This window comes from Bombus pascuorum, chromosome 10 (genome assembly GCF_905332965.1).
Source record: "Bombus pascuorum chromosome 10, iyBomPasc1.1, whole genome shotgun sequence".
NCBI classification, from domain to species: Eukaryota; Metazoa; Arthropoda; class Insecta; order Hymenoptera; family Apidae; genus Bombus; species Bombus pascuorum.
In genome coordinates, this window is record NC_083497.1 from 516,172 (window position 1) to 538,176 (window position 22,005).

General features: G+C 35.0%; 2 protein-coding genes across 5 annotated transcripts in view; both read left to right on the forward strand.

The window, feature by feature from the left end:
* LOC132911162 (elongation of very long chain fatty acids protein 6-like) overlaps positions 1-22,005 on the forward strand; it is a 153,862-nt gene that overhangs the window by 90,611 nt on the left and 41,246 nt on the right. The gene's annotated exons all lie outside the window — the stretch shown is intronic.
* LOC132911151 (zinc finger and BTB domain-containing protein 41-like) lies at positions 9,904-21,230 on the forward strand. Of its 3 annotated transcripts, none has more exons than XM_060967551.1 (3): positions 9,904-10,039; positions 10,427-10,543; positions 16,556-21,230. In XM_060967551.1, the coding sequence occupies exons 2-3, from the start codon at positions 10,469-10,471 to the stop codon at positions 18,899-18,901; spliced, it is 2,421 nt and encodes an 806-aa protein (XP_060823534.1). In that variant the 5' UTR covers positions 9,904-10,039; positions 10,427-10,468; the 3' UTR covers positions 18,902-21,230. The 3 variants fall into 3 exon arrangements, with proteins under 3 accessions (XP_060823534.1, XP_060823536.1, XP_060823535.1); XM_060967553.1 differs by having other exon boundaries at positions 10,026-10,157; XM_060967552.1 differs by lacking the exon at positions 9,904-10,039 and adding an exon at positions 10,048-10,178.

The window sequence follows — 22,005 nt, forward strand, 5'->3', positions numbered from 1 at the left end:
CATACGACGAGTATTGTACATTCTCAAGCCTTTTATTAGCAATAAAATGACATAAAGTGACAAGAGGGCATTATATATGTTGTCCTCTTTCCACAATGAAAAGTTTGTTAACACGAAACATCTTTATCGCACGCAAAAAATAATTAAAAGACCGAAGTGTGTTGTCGATTATAATCGATTGATGAGAACTGTGGAGCGAATCGCGATACCAGTGCCAGATTTATGATATTGGCCTGTGTGTGACACCATGTTTCGAAAAATACCACACGCAATACCATTATTAAAAGCTATTCGTATCATACAATTATATTATATTATATTATTATATTCTATAATGTTATTTGTTTCCAAATTGTAATTAAAAGTGTGTGTGTTAAAAGGTTGTAAATACCCTGTTTTGAGGAAAGATTTTTTCTTCGAAGAACACTACCACAGCAGCTTGGTTTGCAGTGAGGTGTAAACGTGGCCGCTGATGACCTTTCTCGCGCAGCTTGCACTGTTTTGGCGCGGTGGCTCGTTCAGCGGGAGTACCGCGCCGGAGAAGTCGTCCGTAGCGAAGGGGTTAGTACACTTTGCCAATGATCTTCCGGAAATGCTCGCGTTTATAACACGCTCGACTATTGAGCACACGATAATGGATAATAAATATCATAAAATTTGCTCGAACCTTTTTTATTTTTTTATCTTTGTTATTTTTTATTTTTTATTTCTATCACACTTTACACAAATTAGAATTTATATACGATTACGTTAAGCTTCTTGAGAAGCATGTACCTATAGATATAACTATGATCTTCATATGTATGATATTTCAAGAAAAATACGACAAGTTAATAAATATAGTTAGCTAAGAGTAAATCAAAATAATCGAAAACAGAATAAGCAGGAACAATTAATCTAACATGATTATATTGGTTATTGATTGATATCCAAAATTCAAGTGTTATAAATGTATATTCTGTATATTTCTCCACTTAAGATTCTACACATGTAAATGCATAAATATCCGCAATCGTTGAACAATTATAACGTAGTATTTCACCATTTTAATATTTTAGCAAATTTTCACGCGGCTATATTCAATTTCGATGAAATAGGAAAACTATATTTTCGAAGCCATCTTAAGAAAATGCAAAGTTAATTTTTCTGCTAATACGAAAATATCCTTTTTACGTTATAGAACAGTATTGATATAAAATATTCATTTTACTTGTAAGAAGCAAAACACATTACCAGATATCGGTTTACTGCGTTGCGATAACATACCGGAGTAAGTAAGCATTTCCTTTTCCTTGCATATTTGTCTCCTCCTGTGCCTACTATTGTATCATTCGTATTCAAACACGACTGTGAATGAAATGATTATCTTCGTAACAATATCGAACGTACCTATAGTATATATTATATGTGCAAGCATATAGCATATGTAGCATACATAAATTCGCGTTTTGGAAGCAAATGATAACGAGTATGTCCTTATTACGATGGTCTCCTTACTCATAGAGGGACCGAAGAATTTATATGACTTTCATTACGAATTCCGAACAAAATTTACAAACTTTCTTTCTATCTAGGCTACTTACAATTCTAATGAAAGCAAACCTGCTAAAACTTTGGGAAGGAAGTTTTCATTAAAATATCGAATATTAGTCGAGAGTAAAATATATCATACCATAAGTTTTTATTTATCTCTAAATAATACGATTTTCATAATAATTTTTAGATAATAAATAGTGATTTAATACATGATTCAGTGTATCACAATACCATGTTAACTTGTTTTGCACAGTTAAGACCATTAATTTAAAAAAACATAAAATGGCACGCAAATGCATCTAAAAAATTATCTAATGAAGTTGGAAAACAATGTAAAAATCTTCGCTAACAAGATCGAAATTAAAAGAAAATTCCTTGACTGAAAGCATATCTATACGTGACATACATAAATGCATAATTACATAATATGTTTCCTTTATGATTAGAACTTTAGTAAACCTGTTTTGGCGCTCGAGAAGTTCACACCAAATAAATGAAAGGCTAAATAAGTATTTTCTAAAATATTTTTTATCAACACGGTAACATTTTTCAAGCTACTTTGGATACTGTTCTATTATATATTAGTTTATTACTGAAATAGAGAGAATTAGAAAAATTTGAATGAGTCAACCATTGAAAGTTATGAATTATATATCGTAGAATCACATTGTGAGAATTATGCTATAATTATAAGTTAAACGTATGATTCTCGTTGAAAAATGGACAGTGAATAAATGCTTGTCTGTTACGAGTTACGGAATATTTAGGTAAATAAAACGGTTCCCGGAAAAACGTAAAAGAAATATTTAGAAATATTTTATCACACACACACTCACAAAACTCTGTCTTAATATAAGATTATGTTAAAGTATTGTTTTATTTTAATTATTAATTTAATTACTCACATTATTTGTTTTATAACGTCTGTAATTTGTATTTAATATAGGTAGAAGTCTGTTTATTTGAACCTGCCGTGGTCTTATATAGTGATCTTTCTATATATAGTCTTTCTTATAGTCTATATAATAGATTTTATGTTCGGATAAATGAATTCAATGACCTGAATTAAAGGTTATTTAATCCAGCGTCAACTAAAACTTTGTTATTATTCAAGCGGACTTATGACTAAAATCGTCCCGAGGGGGTGGTATAGATCGTAAAGAGCGTGAGAAGCATTCCGATTTTTCTCGAATTCGATATTTCAGAACATGACATACAAAGTCCCGCATAATGTCACGCCTATCCTATCGCGAATCAGTGCTACTGCTATACTGAATCGATAACATCGCGTGCGATACGAAAATTGTATGGGGGGGGGGGGGGCAAGTGACCATCAAAATGTGGAACACGAATGTTACATTCTATTTAGTCGCCGACGAGAAGGTAGCGTCAACTGACGTTTAATGCAACTGGCAATGAGCTCCATTTTTGGCTAATTTGCTAAGTGCGGGAATACTGGCACGGAAGAGGATTAAAGTTGTTCGAAAGTAGATTATCAATATAAAATGATTTATTGAAATCTTACTCAATTTCGATATTGACAAATGACTGACGGATATGAAATTCTTCGGTTGACAGGTGATGATTTTTCGATAGACGAACGCTAATTAATTTACTCGATAACCGAATGGTAAATATTCTCATATTGACTTCTCTGAGTCGCTACATTTATATCCGTCAGAGATGAAAAAACGTCGGGGTCTTTCTTTTAAAAATGTTCAACGTTTGTTCAACTGCCGACTTTGTTTACAATTTAAATTGTCTTAATATCGTTATAAAAACATAATTAGGTAAATATAAAAACATAGTTAGATAAGTTTTCGCAAGATATAGCTTTTAGCGGCATTAACCGCCTTTCACTTCAAATACTGTAAACACGGTTTCGAATAAACGTTTTAAATTACTTCGGTTTAAGAGAATGTATCAATTTTTTACTTTCGCGCCACGGATCGCGCGGGTCGCGAGACGTGACAACGAAAAAGCATTTGATATCATGTTTACTATATCTCGGTGTAGGCACCATAGGTAATAATGAGAATAAACTGTGATGTAAACAACGGTCGGTATTGTAAGGAAACGCACTAGCGTATGTACACATGTCATATTTATTCGTCAATCTTAACCACTTCTAACCATCTAGGAATTATAAAATAAGCAGTTATCAAAGTGCCTTTTATCATTATACAGGATATATTTTGTCACTGAATACTGTTATTGAAAGACAGGCCTCAATTTAGTTAGACTCATAGGACCTGAATCAATCTTGATGACACACATTTTGTGAGATACAGCTTTGTCATGGCATAACGCTGTGACATAACTACCATACCTAAACTGTTATTGTTGAGATATGTATAATTTTCTGTGCTGGACTGGGTTAAATGCGTAGTAGAGATACTTTATGCGAATATCAGTGTGTGGATGTATGTGGGTGTGCGCAGCGTTTCGAAACAAAGGAATGTAAACTGTTCAGTCGGTTAACAGTCGGGTATAGAAGAAAGTGCTGAGACGCGAGCAAGTGTGTATCGATGAATATATGAGAAATCGTCCATGAAATAAATATATTATTATTTTAATATTAATTCTCAGTATAAATTTAGTGTTCCTATAACATTATTTCTGCTTCAAGGATCCACAATTTTCAACAGTTATCATTCTCCATCCATATCATTTCATCAACGTATTATATTAATCAATGTTTTGGTAATACTGGAACGCTATGCTGTCACATTGCCACATCATATACATTATTGTAATCGAACGAATGGAGTTGAATGGAGAAATTTGTAGAAAGATAATCCACGGTAAATTTATTTAAAACTCTTAATTAATGTATGCAGATATATCCTATACGTGTTGTAAATTTATCGTGCAAAAGATAAAATATCCGAAACAATTTCGACCTCTTTATGCACATTAAAACGTAATTATCGTTATACGATCAAAGCGCGCAGGAGATAACTCTCTATTAACATCTGATTTACAGTTATATGTGATTATCTTATCTATATCATACTTCCAACGATCGATTCAAGTAGTCATGCAGTGCCAGTTAACATTGTGCCCGGAGGTGTGAGATAATAGGATTTACAATAGGTAAGCACCTCAAGGATCAAATCAAATCCTAGAGTAGTCTTTCGAGATTGGTATAGTATTGGTATAGTACATTAGTATAGTATGGTATGGTATTGGTATAGTAGTATAGTATTGGTATAGGCGATGCCAGTGCAAGGCACAGAGTTTAATTCTGGTATTTAGGTCTTTCGTTTGGTTTCTACAAAAAGCTTTTTTTAATTAACAATTATCAAAAACGGTAGCCACTAATTAAGCGTAAAATAAAAAAAGGATTATCTACTTAGTGACAACTTAAAAATTAGCATAACATAGGTGTACTGGTATATAAATGATCCCTCAAACAAAAGAATGCTAGATGAGCAGAAAAGAATGAGATTTCGCGGACGTGAGAGGTTGCCTTGTAAGAAATGCATAGCCTATCATAACTGACAAAGAATATTTCAATGGCATAATTGCGTCGTAATTGTAACACTTTTGTTAAGGAACAATTTTAAACTGATTTCTCCCTGCGATATCAGGAAGTTAGATGAAATCGTGTTAAGTGGTTTTAATTACTTACAAAACTTGGATATCTCCGGTAAGTTTTCACATCGTTCAATGATGGAATGGATGCGCCTGAGAATGTAAACGTTGTTCCATCTCTTATCGTTTTCTTTTCGGTGAAAGGATCTACCAGCGGCACGGATAGTAGCCTTTTACTATATCAACGGCCCTATCGTTAAGGCAACCAATTATTCGCTCATTTTAGTTAACTAAAATGGTTTTTCCAATTAAACAACTTCCTGCATATAATTCAATCTACATTATTTCTACATTTCTGAATAAAATGTTCACTGCCAGAAACCGATTAAACATTCTGCTTGTATACCTTGATTGGTTTATAATAGGATTAACATATAAGCAAAAATTATTTATGTATATATATATAATATATTATACATACATAATATATATACATATGATTGATTATTTATTATACACATTTGAATTTCTACATGACTAATAATGCAATAAGTACAGTCGTAATTAATTTTACATTGAGAACGAAATGGCTAGCAAAGAATCATTTTAACTGCTCTTGGAGATACAGTCACGATGATGGATGCGAAGACTCATTCGTGAGATGTTTATGTTGCTGTACGTACAATATATACGGTCATTTGTAAAATTCAGGAAAGTTAATATCAACTCGGGTAACCGTAACACCATAGATACTAATCTTCTAGGACGGTAAGAGAATTTCTATGTCTGATTGAAATAAAGAGTTTATCGCACTTATTTGTTGCATCTATTCAGATGAGAATGAGAAACCGGCGCTCGTGTAAAGTGGAATTGAATCTAATACCGATTGTGAATTCCTTATAAGAATGCCGATACGGCTCAGTTGAATCCCAGTAGATCCCTCTTCTCGAACTCCCTTCGACGCATGCACACGCGCCCGCGCTTTCCCCTTTACTCTCAGCAAAAAAAAAAAAAAAAAAAAATATCCACGAAAATATTTGAGTAGTGTTTTACACTGTGTTACGTCGCCCGACTCTCTACCTGGGCCGGACCTCACATCGCGGACGGATGGCAGCCAGATGTCCGTACATCCTTATCGCGTACTCTTGAAAATACTCGCAGCCCGACTATAAATCACAGAAAAATCTGGCGAAAGTCTTTCATTGCAAACAAGGACTTTTCCGCGAAAGCGTTTTCCAAGGTTTCTGGTTAGCATCTGGAAAACACGTGAACGCTAAGTGTTCACACGTGCGATGCCTCCTACTCCCAACTTTCCATCGAGGGTGGCTAATACCCTTCCTAGTCCATCGATAGTCTTACTAACCAATAGAAACAATTTCTATTGCCCTCACTTCTCCAACCAAAAACTGTCATCAACAAATCGGATGACTCCGTGCGTTAGACACACCCTTCCTTAGCTCACCTCCGACACAGCATCGTCACGATCAAGTCAGTTCATCTCCGTCGTCAAGTCAATCAACACGTCTACCACGATCGCTCGGTCCAACGAACTCATTGAGAAGTATCGCAAAGTCGCAATCTAACATTCGGCAAGTCATTCAAGTATAATTCTAGCCATCGAGGCACTAAGTAGTAACTTCAATTCACGCGAACGAGACATTCGATTCTTCGCGTCAACATACGTCGGACGGTTCTTGCACTCATTCGGCAAGCTAGTCTAATAGTTTCACACGATATCGGGATTCATCACGTTAACCGATATCCATTATAACATATTTATATATACGTTCCAAGTGTTGTGAAAAGTGGCGAAATAAATAAAAACATATAACTGGAGACTACAGTTATTTCAATAAACCACCCCTATTGTCGTAACTGAAATCAGGGGATCGCCCTGCTCGTGGTGTCGATCATCAGATCGTAACGGGAATTTACGACTCCCGTTGACGCTCCTAACGGAGACTCGTCTCCCCGCGACTGGACGAACAAACACACTGATTGCAGCCTATTCATATTGAACACTGTCAGTGACTTTACAGTTATGCAACTACGGACTATTTGATATTAAATACAGAACCTTAAGATTAATTACAGACGATTGTGCAAAATAGATTTACGCTTTTTTAGGCACGCATTTGATGCACAGCCTGTTTGCTTCCTCGATACCACAGGCTTGTTTTCATAAGGAACTTCTGAAATATTATGACTGTTTCTGGGTAAATCCGAATTACTTAAATTTAAGTTACATAAGCATTGGCAAAGAATATCGTAAATTCTTCTTCGTGAATGAACTCTCTGTCGCTACACTGCCATGTTTTAGCCATTTTGAGGCAAGAGTCTAGAACAGTTTTGGAAGGACAGAATCATTCCGACAGTCGATGAGAAACTTTCAGAGAACTGAATATATAAAGTTAGAGTGTCACTTGGGTGTATTGTGTGTGCAGTGCGCGTAGTGAGTGTTGTATGCAGTATAGCATTGCTATTCGTCGTTCATTATTTAAATCACCATATCTGTTACAAAATATCGTATACATTTCGAAAACATTCGGACATGCCGACGTCCGTGACGATTTCATCAGACGTCATCAGATCCTCTGCCCACACAAATAGGACTATATACCTAACACAAAGATATTTTGCAAAATAGATTATCGATTTCAGGATGTAGGTACATTAAAACCTGGCGGACGAATTCAGCACGATCCGGATTTAGGAGACGGAATATTGCACCGTATTGAAAAAAATTTCAGGTTAATTATGACTGTTATTGCTGCTGAAGAAGGTGTCAGTAGAAGCACCGTATAGTCTGTATTGAAGGGGAAGAATCTACACTTGTATAGCTTCCAGAAAGTTCACGGGTGAAAAACAGAAGAAAAACTCTTTCAAATGGATGAGTCGGAAAGTCCAACGCAATTCCAATTTCCCCGCGAGGATATTATTTACTAATAAGGCAACGTTTAATAAATGTGACACTGGAATAACAAATACACGTAACGAACATTTTTAAGCATGTGAAAATCCACGCGCATTAATGGGATGTCCTGAATTAGAATGTTCTAAAACAGCGCTTTTTTGTGATATTTTTTTAAAAGGGAAAGAAAGAAATGAAGGTATTGAATTTTGAAGTTATTGAATTATGGTTGTATATATATTTAACGAATACAAAAAAATTATTTAAAGTAAAAAAAAAAAACAAATTATAACAGATTTCTAAGCCTATTTTATATAGAAAGATATAAAAGAAAGATTATAGTGAAAGATCCACTTCGTAATTCTTGACTGAAACGAAAAACCAAAAAAGGATTAAATTATTTATTAAATTATTTTTCTTCTCCATGAACTAAAAAAAGGACAGAAAATAGTGTGAAATTAAAAATTTTGGCGGGTTTAAAGAAAAAATGTGTTTTTTAAAAAGAAAAAATAAACTCTATGGTGCTATAACAATTATTTAAATAAACTTTTTGACGAACTTTTTTAGTCTTAAAGGTTCCCAAAGCCTCGAGACGTGCGACAAACGTGTTTATTCTACGACTGTATTCTGTACTTCGTTCCGTCTGTGTGAATCGATCTCAGATGAGATTACATAGAAATATGTTGTCAGTAATTTACCGACCGCAAATGTTGTAGGTCCATCGGATTCAGATAATCATTTCTTTAATCACATTTTAATTTCTTGAGCAATAAGATTCTCATCCTCAACGCTAGAATATAAAACAGATATTTTGACAGATATTTTAACAACCAGTGGTATTTCATAAGCCTTTGACGGAGCCAACAGTAAGTACAAGTGTGTGGGTACGCGTGCGCGTGCGCTCGCGCGCATGTGTATGTATGCACATATTTGCCATGTTCGTATACACAAATTTAAGAATTCCATTAGATTGGGTAAGACTCCTACGGGTCAGAAAATATTTCTCCAATAAGGGACTTCAATCGATTTGTTAGACTTTGTCATGTAGCGCTTCTTGTGTCTGCAGCACGATCGTGTTTATAACTAAATTCTATTGTATTATGTAAAACTACATCTATTTAGACAACATTCTTTTGTATCACATGAAATACTATATATCTGCCTTAAGTATATTGATGAAAATGATGAAAAGCACTTTAGTTTATATTCTTTACCTTCAGTGATAATGTCGACAAAGATGTTAACAAATCGATGCCAGTGCTGCGACTAACGGCCGGTTTGTAAAGCACATTTCCGAATATTAAAAGCATTATCCTCTCTACTGGAGTTTCCAAACTTGTGTATATGAATGCGACAATACTTACAATACTTATGATGCAGGAATAATCAGATATTCATTGACGTGTATTGGTGTTGCTTCTTAGATGCACAAATGTGCATACATATATAACGTGAGTTTTTATAGAAACGTTTTTTTTTTTTAGTTTATTTTGGTTTTTACAATTTGTCCTGAAGGACATTTGGTAAAGTATTATATCTTATTGGTAAAAAAATAAAAATAAAAATAAAATATAGCATGTGGGTGGCTACCCCCAGCGGGGTGCCATCTTCATGTTTGCTAGGTTATATCTTTTATGTTTATAGAAACGTGAACATGAAAATTGTATTGGACATAACGTGAAGTTAGTCAGAAAAACTACTTAGTAACATGCGTGTGCTGTAGCTCCACGAATCAGTTTTTGATTTACCGTTATATGTGAACGTACTATATGATACTGTTTCGTAATTAAAATGCAATTTATAAAATGGATTAGGTAAAATTAGATGAAACTAATATTAAACTAATAAAATAATATTAAACTGTTGAAGAATGATGTATTATAAATAATATAAGATTCTTTATTGTACACTTTCCCTCCATAAATATATTTTCAAGGTTACTACCTTACCGATAATGATCTGAACCTATCTGAACTAAGCGGAATGTTTGTTACTAGTGGAGGATTCCATTTTGATGCCCGTAGTGCTGCTCATGGTGTTGTCCGAGTTTGAACGGTACTTTCTCTCTCTCTGTGCATGTTTATATGTGTATAAATAAAATTTACATTCTATTTTGACGCAAATTATTAACAAAGGAAAACATTTTCTGGATGTAAGTGAATAATAAGAGAGTGTAAATAACTTTTAGGATCATGTATGACAAGTTAACCTGAAATATCTTCCATTGTCTTCTGCTTTTCATTGATTTCATGACTTTTTATCAAATAATTACAGTTTTGTTAAATATATTTGATAACTGTATTTCATACAATTTCTACATTTATTTACAAGTTGTTACTGTTATTGGGCAGTTATGACATATTTTAAGAAAAATGTGAATTATTCTTTGAGGATATTATTAAAATCTACTACTTACTAATCATAGATTTTCTTTATGTACAGGTAAACAGTTTGTCTAATAGCAGTAATAATTTCATAAAGCAAATGGCTCGAGTGTTAGTTTACGTAAGCCCTGTTGATGCAGTCTTCATGGATATAAAATTGGACAGCAAAATAGACGTAAGTACCTCTTGAAACATCATTTAATAGGGGAACTTTAACGGTACTGAATAATATATTTTGGTTATTATAACATATTAAGCTAATGTTTATGTACCACTTTCTTTAACTATTTCAATATGACAGAGTAAGATTTGCTTCTTTGTCCGTTATGACGCAAACTTGTGATTTGTAATAGAAATGAAATTTAATTGTTGAATTAGAAGGAATTTCCACCATCGTACATAGAATTTTGTATAATGTATCTGTCAATTGTAAGATTACTTTGGCCAACGCGCTATGATGTCTTGTGTATGTTTTATATATTATGGCTCAATAATAATACATGGATTGAAAATACTAAAGTAATGCAGAAAGTCTAGTATCGATGCAGCCTTGCTTATTATTATTATCAATATAATATTTAATTGCTCCGTTGTAGAGTAATGAGTTTATACGAATGTGATTATTTTACAGTTAAATTTCATTTACATATTTTATTTCAAAAAATGGAAATATTGAATTATAAATGACTTTCATTAATATGTTAATATTTAGTATACTGATTATGTTTACCATTCGTGTTATTATTATTTGTTATTAATTTTCCTTGGTTTGTAGAATATGAAATTGATATTTATAAATATTTATAATATAAATTGACATATATAAATATGTTTTATGTAATATTAATGTAAATCACTGGTGTATCGTGAAATGTTATCTATTTATTAGTATGATATCAAGTGAATTAATAAAAAGGATGCATGTTACAGATAAGATTTTTATGATAATAATGCGTTGAAGCATACGAGCGTTGAAACAACGTGTGTTGTAAAAAATATATTGCAGTATAATAGATTAAAACTCGCACATGTACCAGGCACGTTCATCACTGGCAACGTGCGTTACCTTTTTACTCATGTATTGATGTTAGAACGGGCATTGGATTCGTCTGATGCATGTTCTGTATTGTATAACCTTAAATAGAGCAGGTCACACGAACGTATCGTTAGTTATTCGTTATCAGTTGGACGAGTACGTATTTTTTAAGTATGTCCAGCGATTATTCTATAGGAAATAGTTGGATCGGAATGGAAACTTTTCTATTTTGTTCTTTTTTTTTATTTATTTTGGTTTTTTTACAATTTCTCGTGAAGGACATTTGGTAAAGTGTTATATCTTATAGGTGAAAAAAAAAAAAAAAAATAAAAATAAATATAGCATGTGGGAGGCTACCTCCAGCGGGGTGCCAGCTTCGTTTTTTCTAAGTTATATCTTTTATGAGGTCTATTGGGTGTTTCCTTTTTAATCTTCTTGCGATGTTTGTAGTATTGCACGTTTCAGCTGCCAGCTGGTTCGCGTGTGTTTCTATTCCTACTCTGTATCTTGTTGCTAGTCTGGTAATCTCTTCCTTGACCGTTGATATTTCCAGGTCTTTCCGTATGTCCTCGTTTCTAACGTACTACGGGGCGTTTACTATTGTTCTAAGGATTTTGGCTTGTGTTGTTTCGATTTTGTTTATATGGCTCATTGCTGCTGTTCCCCATAGTGAAATTCCGTATGTCCAGATTGGTTTTATGATTATTTTGTATATTTTTAGTTTGTTTTCTGTGCTTAGTTTGGATTTTCGGCTTGTTAACCAGTGCATTTGTCTCCTTGCTGTCTGTATTTTGTCTATTATTGATTTGATATGCTGTTTCCATATGAAGTGTGTATCTATGTGAAGTCCAAGGTATTTGACATCCGTGTTTGTCAGTATTTTGCTATTGGTAGTTGTTGGAATGTTGGCCGTGTATTGTGTGTATAGTATGCGTCCTAGGACGCTTCCTTGCGGAACTCCTGCTTTGATGTCTTTGACTTCGGAGTGTGCGTCCTTGATTTTTATTGTGAAGGTTCTGTTGCTTATGTATGATTTTATTATTTGGTATATTTGTTCCGGGAATTGTTTCTTGATTGTTTGTATTAGGCTTTCGTGGTTTATTTTGTCGAATGCTTTCTCTATGTCCATGAATAGGGCTGTAGAATATTGTTTGTTTTCTATTGTGCGTATTATCTCGTTGATGGGCCTGTGCATTTGTTCTATGGTGGAGTGTTTGTTTCTGAATCAAAATTGCTGCTTCTTGTATAGTTTCTGAAAGTGTTGTTACAGCTTGTTCGATGTGTTGGGGCGTTTCCAATGGGATGTTGCAGTTGATTTTGCTCTCGATTATTTCTTTGAAGGTTTGCCAATTGGTGGATTTGCTGCATAGTGTCTCTGGGTTCTTGTAGAGTATTGGCTTGTTTCTGTATGTTATTATTATGGGTGTATGATCGGAGCTAAGCTCGAGGCTGGGTGCTATATTTGTTTTATTTCCATTTAGTCCCTTTGTGACTGCAAAGTCGAGTAGATCAGGGATTTTGCTTAGGTCTGTCGGCCAGTATGTCGGTCTTCCTGTGGATAATATATTGAGATTGTTTTTCCTGATGTGTTTTTCCAGGGTTCTGCCTCGAGGTGTAGTGATTCTTGATCCCCATGTTGTATGCTCTGAGTTGTAGTCTCCTGCTGCGATAAACTTGTCGCCTAGTTGTTGGAAGTATTCTTCCCACATTTGTGCTGTAATTTTGTGTCGCGGTGGTGCATATACTGCTGACAGCTGTAGACGGTTGCTGCTAGTTTGTACGGTAACGGTAGTTGCTTGTATGTGTTCTTTACTAACTTGGCTGTGTAGGTGGTGTTTAATGTCGTTTCTTATTATCACTGCGGTTCCTCCGTGTGCTTTTCCTGAGGGGTGCTTGGTATCGTATATGGTATAGTGCGGTATTTTTGTGTAGCTTTTTGTTGTGAAATGCGTCTCTGATACGAGTAGTATGTCTATGTTGTTGTGGTATAGGAATGCTTTGGTTTCAATGGCCCTTTGTTGTAGGCCGTTAGAGTTCCAGGCAGCTATTTTTAGTATGTCCGTTTTTACTTTTTGCTTAGCATGGTTGTTATCAGTTGTATCATAGCTGTGATTTGTAATGATTGCTGTTTGAATGCTTCGTTTAGTTCGCTTATCGTTCTTGTTAACATGTCGGTGCTTTTGATGGATTGTTTTAATAGTTCTTTTATTTCTGTAGCGTCGTTGGTGTTATTGTTGTGGTTTTGGTTGGCTACGGGTGTTACTTCCTTGGTTGCTTGCGCGTAGCTTCGACTGCCAGTGGTGTTGATATTATTGAGGTTGATGTTCTTTACGTGCTGTACGTTTATTGGTGTCTCAGCTTCTGCGCTGTCTTGTTGTGTGTGATGGTAATTATATGTTCTGCTTCTAAGCGGCGGAAACAGTTTACGTTGATGTATTTTTCTGGCTGGGCAGCCTTTGTAGCTGGCTGGGTGGTTTCCGTTGCATTTGTAGCACTTTACCTCGTTTATTTTTCCCGTGTATGGGCAGTACGTTGTCAAGTGCTTTTCTGCGCATTTGACGCACACCGGGTTTCTGTTGCAGTAATTTTTTGTGTGTCCATATTGTTGACACCGCATGCATTGTGATATGTCTTTTTTGTGTCTGGGTGGTTCAACTGTGATTATTGTGTTTAGGATTTGTTTAATGTCATAGATTTCCTTGTTATTTTTGTTCGGTTCTAGTTCTATTAGGAACAGCGGTTGTGATTGTTTGGTATCAATCTTGTTATGTTATTTATTACCCTTACCAGGTGTCCGTTTTTGGCTAGTTCGTCACATATGTTGCTTGTGTTTGTCCTTGTGTGTAATCCTCTGATTACTACTTTGTAGCTTTTTCCCGATTTCAACTGGTAGGTGTGGTATCCGGCGTTTTTTTCCTTTAGCAGCTTTACCACTTTTCTATATGTTTCTGGGGTGTTCGTTTGCACTTTTATTTGTTCTAGTTTTAGTTGTTTGATTTTGTAATTTTCTTTGCCTGTCGTATTGTTTAGCATTTCGAGGAGGGGGTCTATTACTTGTGCATCGATGTAGATTGGTGGTGATTTGGTGTTGTGTGTTGGTTTTTCCGCTGTGTCTGGTTCCTTCTCTTGTGGTAGTACGCTGAAGGGGTTTTGTAGAGGAATTTCTTGGAGCCACTGCTTACTTTCTGTTTCTGCAGCCCTCCTAGTATTTGCGTTTGTTGTTATTTTTCTTCTTTTGCTGGGAGTTAGGACCTTCCAGCTTTCGTCTTGTTTTGTTAGTTTGTTGTTGGTTGTGTTTCTGTCGTCACTCATCTGGGTGACATCCATTTCGTCCTCTGTGCACTCCTGGACCTCCATGCCCCTGTGTATGGCGTATGTTTCGCCGATGTTTGATATCCTGAGCGGTGGCACTCGTTGCATTTCCCCGTTTTCCACGCTTTTCGCACTTTCGGTGGCACTATTTTTTTTTCCACTTTCGGCTTCGACGGAGAGATCTCTCCGGGTACCTGGCACGTCTGCACTCTTCGGCAAATTCAAAAGGAAACTCTTTTCTATTGTGTGCAAAGATTTTTAGATTTGTTTATTATAAATCATTTGTTCTTGCAAAAGAATTCCTTTGTTGTATATTTGTATGAATCAAATTATTTACAGTTTTTAACGCACTTCGATGTCGGTACAGATTAGAAAGAAATATTTTTTTAGTTTTAAAACACAGTGTCCCGAATGTTCCGTTAAGCATGGTTTACGCCACAGTCGAGAACAATCGCTATTTTTGAGAAATAGAAAATTAGCGCTTCGTGCTGGCATCTGCGTGCCAGCGCTCTGATAGTACGTGAGTAATTCTTCCGCCAACTCTGCAAACCAGGCAACGCTCGTATGTTGTGACTTCTACGTACTTCTACGTACGAAATGACTGTGAAACTTATGTCCGTTTTAAAGCTCGTGTATCCTTATGCTCAAGTTGAAATTTGCATATGCGTTATGAAAACTATTGCTGCTTTGAGTTTACATAGAAAATTTTTCCGCACACAATTATACCAAGCCATAGATATACGTTTGTATTCGTATGCGTGTGCCCACGTGTATATATATTCTTATACAAATTAGTAACATAGTGAAAGGAATGAATTTTGTATATGTCCCTTACTGCCCGAACAGCATTGGGACAATTGTTCTAGTATAGTATAGCGTAGAAAATTCGTTGAGCAGCCTGTACAAGCTGAAACGTATTGTAATGACTCTACGCATAGACTCCAAAGTCTCATGAAATGGCATCAGTATACCAATATATACTTAATATATACCCAATGGCTTTGCTTACCAATTAAGAAAATATATTACTTTCTGCATCGATGCAAGCCAACATACATCATAATAGAACAGAAAACTGTTCTGTTTGACCAGATACTACCATTAACTGTTTTTCACACCGGTTACTGATCGCAATTGATATTACAATATTTTCCACCGAATTGGATAGAAATATTACTAGACAATTCATGGTGATTGTTGTAAACATTTTGAGTTGTTTTTTTATATTTTCAAATGATATGGAATGTTTAGAGCTTTTAATGGTATTTGTTGCTCTGTTGTACATTTTATTTCTCATTTATAATATACAATTTGCTAAACATGTAGAAGGACCGCTCGTTGCTTTGTACTAATTTGTTACCTAGAAGAATACATTCATGAAATAACGTTAAACAACCATGCTAAAAGAATTGTTTGCGAATCTGATTTTTCTTACGTTTGAATATAGTTGAGAGTTGAATATAGTCGAATTCACTACATAACAGTTTGAAAATATCGACCGGCCCTGCCCTATGGTAAATGTTAGGAGTTGAGGAAATGTTTCTTAATAATTCTAATGGAACCGTAAATTTACATAAAATTTGCACCTCTCTTGTTATGTATGTAGTATTCTGGATATGTGCAGTTACGTTTTTTAATGGTAGAACCTGGCGAACTCATAAACATGGCGGCATAAACCGTTCTTTCTAGTATCTAGTTCAATAGCTCTATACGTAGCTTTCTATCCTACCCGTGATATTTATGGCACGATTGAGTTCAATTACTAGACTAGGATTGTTTCATAGATTTTTCGTTTCTTAGGATGTTACATTAGGTTTGTATTTTTTTTTTCTTTTGCAGCCTTCTGAACATGCAATAAGAATAAAGGAAGAGCCAATCGATCCAGAGATCTACGATGATTCGTTCCCAGTTGATACGAATACAGGGAATGAAAATGAAACAGCGACGTTTGAAGGTGAATCTTCGGATGGCGTTTATCGTAGAAATGGAGAATCCGCGTGTCCTCAAGAAAGTACTTATTTAGAAAATAACAAATCGAATCCTGATAAACGAACAAGTAAGCATAAAGTACCTCCAGACAACAGAATAAGTTGCAATGTTTGTTTGTTAAGTTTTCAAACTAAACATTTATTGGAACTGCATAATAAATTATATAACGGTGACGCATTTAAGTGTAATAATTGCACTGCAACCTTCACTATGCGTACTTTGTTGATACGTCATTTGGAGATGCGATGTTGTACGAAGAAATTGCGTGGATATAGATGTAATTTTTGTAACCGAAGGTTTTCCCATAAAAGACATGCTCAGTCTCATTCATTCCATGTACATGGGAATGCAATATGTTCTGGTGAAAGCAAAATTACGAAAACATCTCCTAAATCGTTAGGAAAGTCGAAGCATTCGGATGGTGTAGTCATGGCAGAATCAAATACTTCACACAGTTCCTCCCCAAAAAACGTAAATAGCTCAATAAATATATCTTTGAAACTATCTAATAGTTCAAACGATACACCCACCAAGGGTTCGAGCAGCAAGATCAAGAGCAAGATTCCAACTTCGACGCTCAAGACATTTAGTAACAAGAAATCAACGGCTTCAGAAGTTATTCAAATGTCCACTTCTGTTAAGCGAATCGAATCTCCTGTTAGGAAAAGACCGTTTGTTCAAATTCATGTGAATTTCAAAACAATGACATCTTTATTAAGGAACGAAATAAAAGCTGAATCGAAAAGCTCTAATACCTCGTACAATATGTCTTACAACCTTAGGCCAGTGAAAAGATGTTCTTCTTCTTTATATGACTTTTACGATTTATTGGAGCTTGAGACCTTTGGAAGATCAAGACAATCTTTTAAAAGAAACAAGACTTCCTATATATTTAACCAAAGTAAAAGATCCGAACCTGAAGCTAAGCGTAAAGAATGTGTGGTCCTTTTGGAGAAATACGACAAATTCTTAGAGCCTACTAGTTTTGTGTCAAACGAAAACGAAAACGAAAAGGAAAACAAAAACGAACACAATGAAGCTTTCAAACAAGTAGTATCGAAAAATGTGGAAGAGGAATTTGAAGGTTTTCGTGAAACAAGCTCGGCAGATAACTTGCCTTTGACAGCTGACACGATTGCGTCAAAGCGATTCAATGAATTTGCAAAATCTTTCGCTCATAGATTAATCGTACCTCAACAAGAATCGGTCGAGTTTAAGAAGAACTTTAAGGTCAATCGGCAGAAAAGATTTCAATGTCATATTTGTAAAAAATCGTTTTCTTTGAAGGAGAACCTGCGCCAGCACATGAAATTGTTCCATACGATTTACATATCGAGCATATGCAAAGCGCGTTATACGTCCATGAATAAGTTACTAACTCACTATCTACGTCAGCATATTGTGTTTAAACGAAGGGAATGTTGCGTGTGTTATGAGAAGTTTGACACGTCGGCATTGTTGAAACGACACATGATTTTGCATTGTGTGAAAATCATAAGATCAAAAAAAGACTCTCTACCGGTCGATGTTGAAATAAATTGCAATGTATCGAAAAAACAACACAAATGCAAAGGTTGTCGCAAACGATTTTGGCTATACTCGTGTTTGAAACAACATGAGAATGTATGTCGTCGAATGAAGGTCTTAATACATAAACAACGTGTACGTCGTGTAAACCATTTGTCTCGGTCCTTCAAAGAACTTAGTGACATGGAACTCGACATAGTACAGTCACCTGATTTGAAACAAATGTTGGATGTTCCGGGTAGGACGACGAGATCTTTGAAAAATTATTCGGCTCCTAGTACGCTTATTACGGATGATACTTTCTCTTCGTCGTTCGATACAGCTGTAAAGAACGAAAGGTTACGTAATAGGATTGCGTGCGTAAAGGGTTACCAAGCGGACAAGATGAACGAAACAAAGTTTTCTTGCACTACTTGTGGAACACAATTCCGAACATTTCAAACTTTGTGCAGACACCAGCGCACCTATTGCCAAACAGCCACAAAAAAGTGTAACGTTTGTCAGACGATGTTTTGCACTAGAAGAATATTACAGCTTCACATGCTTGCTACTCATACGCCTTCGTGCTCGGCTACTAAAAACTACAAGTTCTTTTGTAAGTTCTGTAATCAAGGATTTATTAAGAAATCGAATTATAAAATTCACGAACGACACTTACATACTGGGTAGAATCCTAGACTGGTGCTGAATTCCGATTGCGCTTTGAAATATAATCCAATCTGTAATATATGCCATTTGTTATCCGAATCCTACGAACGTGTAGTTGAGCATAACATGTATTATTACAAGGGCAATGATTTTTTGTGCACAATATGTGGTAACTTGTTTCAAGGAATATACAAGTTTTATCATCACATCAAGTTGGAGCATTATCCGGAGGAGCCATGGAAATTGTACCTTTACAAATGCGATACTTGTAGCGAAGGCTTTAGCTACGAATCACATTTCCACGCACATAAGCTACACGTTCATTCGTACGATTCGGCCGCTGACGGGACGTGCGACCGCGATACATCGGATCAGACTTTTCGCATGTGTTCATGATTCTTTGGATAAATTAAGATAATCATAAGATAATAAGCATAGGGAATATTTAATTCTTTGATTTATAGGTCGTTTCAAAATCAATTTTCACGGTACTTTACAGAAGAATTGGCCTAGATTCAGACGTACAATAAACGCGCCAAGTACACATACGCATACGAAGCAAATGATTTCTAAAGTGTTCTTTAAGTCATGTATTCGCATTTTCCATGATACGCATGAAATGTATTTGTTGAGAATTTTAGATCTTAATAGCTGAAATAATGGTATAAGAACACTAACTTTACACTTAGAATTTATATTAGAATATTTATTTATTTATTTGATAAACGATTTCAAAGATATTCATCGATACATACTTGCACGCGTCTCAGCGCTTTCTTCCATACCCGACTGTTAACCGACTGAACAGTTTACATTCCTTTGTTTTCGAGATGACGCACACACACATACTTCCACACACTGACATTCACATACATGTATCGCTACTATGCAGCTAATCTAGTTTAGCACATAAAATTATACTTATCTCAATAGTATTGATTTTTGTTGAAATATACTTTACAAGTCGAATGAACGCTACTAACCTAGTACAAACTGTGCTCGACTCAAACATCGAGCACTGAGTGAAGTTTGGATGTCAGCTTTAAGCGCTTCCTGTTCACTGTTTGCTATGGTCTCAGTTTGTCGAATCAGAAGATGTCAAGTATTCTAGGCTAGACCATCCAAAAAACCAGTGAACTATATATTCCATACTGTCTCTAACTTTATTTAACATATATCGTTTTGTTCAAATAAGAGATAAAGAGATGTAATCGCGTTATCGTGTCGTTTACTAAGTGGCGTTTGAAACAGCTTAATGAAAATTATAATAGATCTATATGCATTAGATAGAGTAATAAATTAGTCTGCTTTTCTTTGAGCGCATTATATTTATGTATTTTTATGTACGTATATATTCTGTGTGTGTGTGTTTGCGCGTGCACATGTGCATTTCAAGTACGTTGATTATTACCCTATTTCATTATTGTAAAATTTCCTGTTAAAGGGAGTTTTTCATTCGGCGTGCGCGTTTGCCGATCTTCATATTTTATAAATTGTTTTTGGTCGGCGTAAAAGTTTGAAAAAGTTAGAAAATAAATGAAGCGAGGGTAAGTAAATGTTGCAATTTCTTTTCTTAAATGCTGATAGTGGTAATTTTTCTTCTATTGCAATGTTTATTTGTCATAATTATTCGTTTAAACGTCCGCTCGATATAATATTTATAACATTCGTTAAAAAATGAACAAACAATTAATGAATCTGATATTGAGATTACCAAAAAATTCATTTCGTTTGTCACACGTGGAATGATTATATGATAAGTTTCATGTTTGACAAATGACTAATTTAAATATGGATCGTAATTACAATTTTCATTATGAAATGATATATTTACTTACCCAGCTATCGATTAATGACGTCGAATGATAATTGTACGGGAACCATAATGCTTTATAATGTGCAATTAAATTATTACGTTAAATATTCAGCGAATTAATATTTCAATTTCCATCACCATCAACTGAATATTTCAATTTCCCGCTCGCACAGTTCGATAATTGGGAGGAATATGAGACCAAGAACAGTATATATCGCTATAAAAGCGCGAATGATAATTGTCGTATTAGAATTTCTATAAAGAAATAAGTATTGACGTTTATATCACAGAATAGTTGCAGCGCGTAATCAAATAAATTGGTTGTTTAACAGCGGGAAAATGAACTATTTTCACGAGCTTTCACCGGTTTTGCCATACAACGAAACGAACAGTTGAGCAATTATGAAAGCTAACCTTTGTATTTTCCAAAAATTCGAAAGCTGGTAAACTTAATAGATTGCTCGAGAAATTTATAGATTTTAGTAGTACGATATGTACTGTTTTTAAAAGTGTATTCTTTAATAAATTACATTTTCCAGAATATAACGTAAACTCTTTCCCTTGTAAACCACGGCATTCGTACAACCTTTGTTGTTGTACGAACCAACGCTCTCGCGTTCGAAACGTTGTGTATGACTCGCGTTTATTGAAAGACGCGACATGAAGTTAAAATTATATCTTTGTATATTCGGGACTCGAAATAGGGTGTACTGGTACCATCGTATACAGCATTTTGATTCGAAACGTTTTGTACAAGTAACGTTAATTAGAAGATCGAAGCTACGTTTTTGTTGAACTATCAACTAGAAAGTAGCGACGTATTTGTCCGATTATGTTTTTCCATCCTGTTTTCGCCACGATGATCAATCAGTAGTGATCTGTGTAGAAACATGAAGCGTCTTTGTGACAGAAGAAATAGAATTTTACAAATTCTGCCAATAACTTGGATTTTGAAATTTAAACGGAAGTTCCTACCGAATTTAAATTGAAGTATGTTAAGATGGATCGTTATTGTGAAAAAGAAGAAAAGAAAGGTACATCGAATTAGAGTAATTCCAAAGAGAACTTCACCAGTTATATGGTAACTTATGCAAAGTGATTCAATGTTACCGAAGATCATCTAAAGTGAAACACGAACGAAAAGTAGAGAATACATTTTACTACGTTATAGATTTTAATGGCAAAATAGAAAGCACTCTAAAGAAAAATGGATCTCTGCCCAATACGTATCCTATGGTATAGGAAATTTTGATAAAATCCAGAGGTGTCTGATCAAAATTGTGGTGAGAGAGAGGCTAGGCATATTTAT

Coding starts and splice junctions, on each gene's coding strand:
- LOC132911151 (XM_060967551.1), top strand. CDS start 10,469: ATGGCTCGAGTGTTAGTTTACGTAAGCCCTGTTGATGCAGTCTTCATG. Junction 10,544..16,555: donor AATTGGACAGCAAAATAGAC/GTAAGTACCTCT, acceptor TTTCTTTTGCAG/CCTTCTGAACATGCAATAAG.